Source organism: Bos indicus x Bos taurus, chromosome 10 (genome assembly GCF_003369695.1).
Source record: "Bos indicus x Bos taurus breed Angus x Brahman F1 hybrid chromosome 10, Bos_hybrid_MaternalHap_v2.0, whole genome shotgun sequence".
NCBI lineage: Eukaryota > Metazoa > Chordata > Mammalia > Artiodactyla > Bovidae > Bos > Bos indicus x Bos taurus.
This window is the reverse complement of record NC_040085.1, coordinates 8387536-8395906: the sequence shown is the minus strand read 5'-3', so window position 1 is coordinate 8395906 and position 8371 is coordinate 8387536. Positions and strand designations below refer to the sequence as shown.

General features: G+C 56.4%; 1 protein-coding gene across 2 annotated transcripts in view; it reads right to left on the bottom strand.

Annotated features, from left to right (window-relative positions):
- Positions 1 to 224: 224 nt before the first annotated feature.
- Positions 225 to 8371, bottom strand: part of MAP2K5 (mitogen-activated protein kinase kinase 5) — a 270926-nt gene continuing 262779 nt past the window's right edge. For both annotated transcript variants that reach the window (XM_027553050.1, XM_027553051.1), the window contains one exon: positions 225 to 685. In XM_027553050.1, coding sequence (XP_027408851.1) covers positions 581 to 685 — 105 coding nt within the window. In that variant the 3' untranslated portion in view covers positions 225 to 580. The remainder of the gene's footprint in view (positions 686 to 8371) is intronic.

Sequence of the window (8371 nt, the reverse complement as noted above, 5' to 3'; positions counted from 1 at the left end):
GGCTGGGCCACTCCGTGCCAGGTGGCTTGGTTCAGGGACCTCCACACCTCAGTTTTTAACCTGTGCAATGGGTTGGTCTGCGAGCCTCCTCAGAGAACTGGAGGAAGCACGTTGGGGGAGGGGCTGGCACTACCCCCCCCCCGCCCCGCCCCTGCCATCCCTGCCCCACTCCCAGCCCTGCGTGGGCAACAGACACTCTGTGCAGCACGGCCCTCACAGGGGGAGGCGGTTACAAAGCAGTAATACTTTTATTCCCATCAGGGATGCTTACTGGGCCCGACCTTTTACAAAGAAGATGGTTAGGAAGAAGAAAGGGGGGCCAGGGTGTAGGGGCCTCCGTTTATGATGCCCCAAGCCCTCCACCCAAACCCTGCCAGTCAGGCTTCCAGACCCGAGGCAGGCGAGGGCTGGCTCTGCAGGGCGGGCCACCCTTGAGGGCTCCCTAGGCAAGGCCATCTGCCAGCAGTGTCGAAGGTGAGTCCGGCAAAGCTCTTTCGGTGCGGACAGCAAACGGAGAAGGTGCAACAGGTGGGTCTTCCCCTTGGTGACCAGTCCTGAGCTCTCAGCGTCCACCCCAGCCTCAGGGGGGGCCCTGCTGGCTCCGCCTCTCCTCCAGCGCCCTGCACACCCACATGGACACCACGGTGGCGTTTCCGTCATTGAACTGCACGATGAATGGGTGGCCCTGTGGGGAAGAGGAGGAAGCTGTGACAGCCATTCCCTGGACTTTGCACGTCGCCTGTTCACTGCCTTCCTCAACAGCCCTGTGAGGTGAGGGCAGCTTCAGTCCCATTTTATAGCCTTGATCACTGAGGCCCAAGGCAGAGCAGTCTGGAGCCTGTCTGGGGCACTCGCTGCAGCCCTCACATTCTACCTTCTCCTTAAACTCCAACCAGCCTGGAAGGTCCCCCAGGGTATAAACCTGTCTTAATTCCACACAGCCTGGCAGTTCCTCGGCCCAGCGTCACTCCCAACAGCTGGCAGGCAAGGCCGGGCACCAGAGCCGCCAGCGTTCCAGTCCAGTTGCTGCCCAGAAACCAGAGAATCATCTCGCCAGGGGCTACATCAAGCCCAGTTTTCTTTTGTTTCAAGCTCTCCTATGAACAAGCCACAGTCTATGCATGGAGGGAAGGCAAAGTGTCGGGGGTGCGGGGGCAGGAGGGATGCGCTGGCTCCTGCTGAGCAGCTGGGGGCTGGGGAGCAGACTCTGGAGTACAGCTGCCTCAGGCTCTAACTGCTTACCCACAGTCAGTCCCTCCCCTGCTGTCCAGGAGACAAGATCCCTCCTGATGATCTTAGGGCCTCCTTGGGAGCTCCCAGGAATGGTCAGAAAAAAGCAGGGGCAGCCACGGGTGGAAGGAAAACTGCAAAGCCTTCTCCTCTTCCCCAAGTGCTTGTCTGTTAAGCAGTGCTCGCGTGGCAGTGTCCTCCCCTACCAAACTCTGTAGCTCGAGACTCAGGGAGCCACGGTGGGCGAGCAGAGAGAATGGGGGCTCCCACACCCCCCAGCTCCTTTTCTCCCTCTGGCTTCAGCTCTCCAGCTCCAGCTGCCCTGCTCCGCCTGTTCTGAGCCCTCTCCCCCTCAACCCCCACTGCCCTCCACCAGGCTGGGCTTTCCAGGCAGCTTTCCCTATGAGCTCATCAGGAGACACTGGGTTGGGGCTTGGATGCCCAGACCCCATGTCTGTAGGAGCAGTCAAAGCCCAGGCTGGGGGAGGGAAGGGGGTTGCTTGGTCAGCCCCGAGATGTCCCTGGGACAGAAGAACCTCCAGGCTTCCACCCCGGCTGACACCATGCCCCTTGCCCAGTTTTCCCAGTTTGGGCAAGAAAACCCGCCCCTGGAGCACCCTGTGTGGGGCCAGCTCAGAGGCACCGGGAACAGTGTCCAAGGTGCAGGGAGGAAGGGAGCTCAGCTTAGAGGGTGCCAAGGCACCCAGGGCAGAGGCTCACGAAGATCACAGTGGAGCTGGGCCTGCAGCCCTGCCTGGCACCTTCTGTGATCTGCCTGTGGCTCCCAACACACCTGCAGGGCCCCCCCAAGGGAGCAGGTGCCCCTGCAGACTGCAGCTGGGGAAGGAGGTGGGAAGTCAGGTTGGGTGGGCATCCCCCCAGGCCACACAAGCCTGAGGGGGGGCTGAGGCAGGAGAGCCCAGGTGGGACTCTCTTGTGGCTCTCATATGTTCCCCCCCATATGTATAATCCCACTTCATGTATGCCTGCCTAAATCAGCGCCCAGATAGAAGGAATTCTTCCTGAAGTCAGCGAGCATGTTTTCTTTTCAGGAGGCTCAGAGGAGGCGACCTTGTGCCCTTCTGAAGAACAAAGGGAGATGCTATGCTCAGGAGCCAATGGGCCCCTCCCCTGCAGCCCGGGGTGCACAGTGTCACTTTCCCAGAATGCCGGGTGACTTTGGGGGCCATATGCTGCATCTCTGCTATCATCTGTTCAGGAGCAAGCAGAGCGGAACCGCAGGAGGGGAGAGGGGAGCGTTCTTCCAGTTACAGCAAGGCTGAGGGCTGCGCTGCAGGAAGCATTTCACCCAGGTGTCCCAGGAGGCGGACGAGGAGAGGGTGGGCATCCACCACTTTGGTGCAGATTCAGCCCCCTTCCTCTCCGACCCCCACCCCCTGGGTGGGACGGGACCCCCATCTCCTGTGTACCCCTGGGGCTTTACACCACCCTGTATGGCAGTGACTGAGACAAGTGGTTTTGTCCCCATCTACTGTTGATGGGTTTGGGGGGATAAGAAGAGGAATCATAGAGGGAGAAAGAAAGGAGAGACACAGAGACGGAGGGGAGACCCCAGCCTCTCCACGCAGCCTGGGCTGTGACAGGTGAACTTGGGAACTGGAGACTGCCTGGTCCACCACGTGACTGGACGCGCTGAGACAGCCAGGACGTGGGGAGTGAGAGCGTGGAGAGTTGTCCAGAGGAAACCAGAGCAGAGGCGGCACTGGGAACGCGAGAGATCACGGCAGTCTGGGGGCATTTCTGCCTGCAGGGTCCAAGGGTACCTCAAGGTCTGGGGGGGAGGCGCTAAATCACACAGGTGGGCATGATAATCTCCACTTTGCAGATGAGGAAACAGGCCACAGGCTCATGGTTGACCTGTTCTGGCTCCCAGAGCTGTGACTGGATCACAAGTCTCTGAAACCCAAACCTACTGTCTGGGGCTTTTCCTGGGCTGCCTTGGGGTAGGCAGACATTGAGAGTCAATTCCTCCTTGCCTGATTTCTGCCACAGGATTCAGGCCTGTCTGACCAGAGGGGACTGAGACTGCAGGTCCTGACCCCTGGGAGAGTGGGGTCAGGGTGGTAGGTCACTCTTACTTGACTCTGTCCTTCCATCAGCCCTGGGTGGGAAGCAGGGTAAGTACACCATAACCCCATTTTACAGAAGAGGAAACTGAGCCCTGGAGGGAACATGACTCGTTAAGTGCTAGGGCTTCTGGTTGCTCCTCTGGTACATTCTCAGGGCTGGACCCCAGCCCCTGTGACCCCGCCAGCGTGTGGGCTCCTTTCCTCCCTACCATGTAGCAGACGCTCCTCCAGCCCCAGACGTGCATGAAGCAGGTATTCCTCACGAGTTTAATGAGCAAACAAAAGCTGATGGACGATGCTGGGAAAAAGCATGAAGATCACTCTGCCACCCTTAGGGGCCTCAGTTCCTAGGTAGCTCCTGACAGGCCCGAGCAGGTGCCTGCAACCACCAGAAGCCTGGAGGCGGATGGAAACTGCACACTGGTTAATAGCGAGTCCAGCACCCAGGACTGAGCGCTGTGTGCCAGGCCTTGCCAAGAGCTTAGTCCCGATCCTCCCACCAGATCCCCAAGCTCACTGCGGAGGTGCACATGGCCACCTGGCAGATGAGGAAACAGACACTCAGGGACCTGTGTGAAGTCACGGAAGCCAGGGCTGGGCTGGAAGCACCACCTGGGTCTCTGGATGCCAGATGCCATGCTCAGGACCGCGTGCTCTCCTACATCTATGGCATGAGGGCTGCCCTCACAGGCCCCTCCTGGGGTTTCTGTGTGGCCCCCTGCACGACAGCCTCTGCAGTACCTGGGTAAATGCACGCCCCGCCCCCCTCTCCCAGGCAGAGGAATCCAGACACGGACAAGTCCTCCAGCTCCCTCGGGCTGCCAGGACAACAGGAGCAGGGCGTGGCCCACCCGCTGCTGCCAGAACACCCACACGCCGCTCGTCGAGAGCATCTTCCACCCACGGTGACCCCCAGACACCCAGGCCTCTGCTGCCCGCACAGTGTGTGTGTGAGCGCTCACTCTGCCGGCTGGAGCCGCCGACAAGCTCACTGGCCTCTGTACCAGGCAGTGGGAGCCACTCTCATTTCCCGGATTCTCTCAGGGCCGATTGCAACCATTAAACCGGCGAGGGCTGAGGTAAAATGGACCACAAACTCCGCCACAGAAGACGGAGGCATAATGAAGGGGAGAGGATGGGACCGTGAGAGGCAGGATGGACCCCAGGGTGGGGCACAGCGGAGGGGGAGCGACTGGTCAACGACAAGCAAAGCCAGCGGGTCGCTGGGTGCGGACCTCCCACCACCGGGCAGATGGTGCTCCGGCAGCAACTCGTGACGAGGAACCGGAGCTCGAGGCGGTCCAGCACACCCTCCTCCACCTGGGCACTAGCGTCCAGGGCTTCGCTCGAGTTTGGCCCTCGACTTTGGTAATAACGGCCTCAATTTTTGCCCACTCGTGTCATCGTGATGAGACGCTTTCCTGATGACTAACAGCATGACCCTCCCCCTATGGACAGCCCTCCATGCTTCTGCCAGAGGGGACGGAGAGGAGGGGTCCGGGTGCCCACCGCACGGGCACGAGGTGGACGTTTCGAACCTGCTGAGGTGAAGGGCGGCCTGAGGCTGACATGTCTGGACTCCCAGGACACTGCTCATTCACTGACACTTTGCTCTGTGACATCAGTTGGGCTTCAAGTTTCTTCCCAAATAGGAATTTACTCCACTGGGGTCTCCACACTTTGTTCCCTTGAATAACTTCCTAGAGAACTCTGTGCATGTGAATCATGCAATGCCTTGCTGGTGTGGCTGCCGCTCTGCCGCAGTGCTGGCAGGTAGCAGGTCCTCCATTAGCCGTGGGCCTGTGGCAGGTAAAGAATCCAATGTGGGAGGCCTGGGTTCGATCCCTGGGTCAGGAAGATCCCCCGGAGAAGAGAATGGCAACCTACTCCTGGATTCTTGCCTGGAGAATCCCATGGACAGAGGAGCCTGGTGGGCTACAGTCCATGGGGCCACAAGAGTCAGACACGACTGAAGTGACTAACACCCCGTTGCAGGAAACAGTGACCTGCCTGTCCTCTCTGCCTGCATCTGGTCACCGAGCCCCTGCTGTGGGCCAGGCCTGGGTTGCCTAAAATGGCCCTGAAGCCACCCAGCACCCTGTTTACAGACAAAGGAGACCAAGATGCCAACAGACACGACCTGAGCTAAGGTCACAGAGCTAGAAAGTGGCAAAGCTAAGGGCTGAACCCAGGACGGTGTTCTGCCACGAAGACACACCACTCTGCTCACTGAGGTTGGGCACAGCAAGTTTTAAATCCCTACTTTTTAAAAGAATATATGGAACAATATTATTTTTTATTATTATATATTTTATTAACCCCTTGAATAAGTTACCGAAGGAGGTACTGTGTTCCCTCCACCCCCTATAACAACCCAGGCTTTATTTGTAGGAATGGGATAATAAATTCTGTGCCTGTTCATTTTTATGGTATATTATTTTTAACTGGGGCTTCCCTGATAGCTCAGTTGGTAAACAATCTGCCTGCAATGCAGGAGACCCCAGTTCGATTTCTGGGTCAGGAAGATCCACTGGAGAAGGGATAGGCTACCCACTCCAGTATTCTTGGGCTTCCCTTGTGGCTCAGCTGGTAAAGAATCCACCTGCAATGCCGGAGACCTGGGTTTGATCCCTGGGTTGGGAAGATCCCCTGGAGAAGGGAAAGGCTACCCACTCCTGTATTCTGGCCTGGAGAATTCCGTGGACTTAACTGGTAGTTTTTAACTGACAAACTAAAAAGAGAGTGGCAAAAAAAGGCAAACAGTGTCCTCCCTGATCCAAGTTGTATCCGCCACTTCTCACCAAGTAATTTCTTTATTACTCCACAAGTCTATTTACTGACTATTACTTTAGGCCTGTTCTATAGACGGGGAAGCTAAGGCACAGAAAGACTAAGGACTCTGTCCAGGGCCAGGGCGCTTGCACGTGGCCCTGTCCCTGGAGCCGTGTCCTCAGCCATCACACTGTCCTTCCTCATCAGCAGCAGGGCTGGATGGTGGCGCCCACTCTGCAGGACAGCCAGCCATCAGAGCAGGCACCAGGGGTCTGCGTGACAACCCCAGCCCACCCGGTTCTCTGCTCCTTTTCTGTGGGTCTAGATTCTAGGGAAGCAGCAAAATGAAGATCCAGGATCTGGAAGAAATTTTCCAGAGCTACAGAGACCACACCCTAGAGAAAAAGTGAAAGTGAAAGTCACTCAGTTGTGTCCGACTCTTTGTGACCTCACAGACTATACAGTCCATGGAATTCTCCAGGCTCCCTCACTGCAGGTGGATTCTTTACCAGCTGAGCCACAAGGGAAGCCCAAGAATACTGGAGTGGGTGGCCTATCCCTTCTCCAGTGGATCTTCCCGACCCAGGAATCAAACTGGGGTCTCCTGCATTGCAGGCGGATTCTTCACCAACTGAGCTATCAGGGAAGTGACCCTCCTAGAGATAAGGGCAGCAATAATAAACAGGATGCATGGCAGCAGACTGCACCCCACACCTAAGATCTACTCTGTGAGGCCTTTATTCCTGTCTCCTCTCAAGGGGCGCCATCTCTTCCGGAACAAGTGCACACACTTGTTCATGAGACTAGAAGCCTCGAGAACGTGCGGTGCTGATCACTGAGGAACCACCAGGAGAAGTTATCTGGATTGACGGGTACGTTATACTGCTTCCCAGGAGCCTGGCGCTAGGTTGGGAAGTGCAGCAGGTTGGGTGGGCAGGCCTGGGGAGAAGGCTCCACAAGCTGAGGCTGCTCTGGACTCCCCAGACCATAGGGCTTTTCTTTCTCTGGAGGAGCCCCAGGCCAACCAGGCAGTTCCTGGCCCACCAAGGATGCTGCACAGGGCACACCACCAAGGATCCATGAGTTAGTTCAAGCAAGTGAACCACCCCCTCTCCTCCCACCAAAAAGCAAGCCAGCCCGGCTCAAGTACAAAGCCCAGGTAAGTCCAAAATGAAGAGTCCAACACGAGCCACAGGACCAGTCCAGCCATCAGGCAGGCCCTCTAAGAGGTGATCTGAGAGGCCAGAGGGGCCCTCTGGTCAGTGCACTGCCCATCACTTCACCTTTCTGCTCTGGGCTTGCCGGCCGTACTTGAAGGCTCCCTGTGTGTCCCTTTAGGATCCAGCCCTCGTGGCAGGGGTAACACTTCAGTCCCTTCAGTTATGGAGAAGTGGTGGGAGGGGATGTGACCTCAGAGACCAGCAGGGCCATAGAGGGTGAGCTGTGTTGGGGTTTCCACAGTTTGATTCAAATCATTAAGATATTTTAAGCTATATTTGTTTTTGAAAAACTAATTAAAAATAACATATACACTCAACTATCTTCAAGTCTTCAATGCTACCTGGAATACTGGCAGTGTGTTACCCAACACTGTGATGGTAACTGGAGCTGTCTTCTATAGCTCCTCGGACAGGTGGTCTTGTTAGATCTTGTTAGATCGGTGCACATTACTGACTGCTAATACATGCGCTGACGCCTAGGAAGGCTGGGCTGGTGCACTGGGCACCTGAAAGGACTCAGGGCTGTGGTGTCCACTTACTGGAGCCAGTGCACTGAGCCTACAGAGCATGTCAGCCCGGTGGCCGGGCACACGATGCCCAACTGGGGTGTGGGTCAAGCCTTCCAGTGGTGTCAGCTCCTACAGGCTTTGAATCCCTCTTCTCTGGCCTGTAGACTTATTGTAAGCAATTCATATGAACAGCAGCTAGCTACTGTCAGCAACTAAACTCTAACCCTTTTCTGCTATTCCTTTTTTAAGCTTCTACATAGGTTTAAAAGATGCCTAAGCTGGGAGGACAGTTGGAGGAGTCTGGATTTCCTTGATATGAGGCTTCTGAGACAGTGTCAGAGATAAGTGGGATGCTGATGCAGATACTAGACTGCAACCATCACCTATGACCCCAGTTCTCAGATTCTTGTGTCCTTCAAAAGAGGTCTCATGCCTTTATAAAGAGGTGCCTTTAATGAATACTAACACATTCATGGAGAAGGCAGTGGCACCCCACTCCAGTACTCTTGCCTGGAAAATCCAATGGACGGAGGAGCCTGGTGGGCTATAG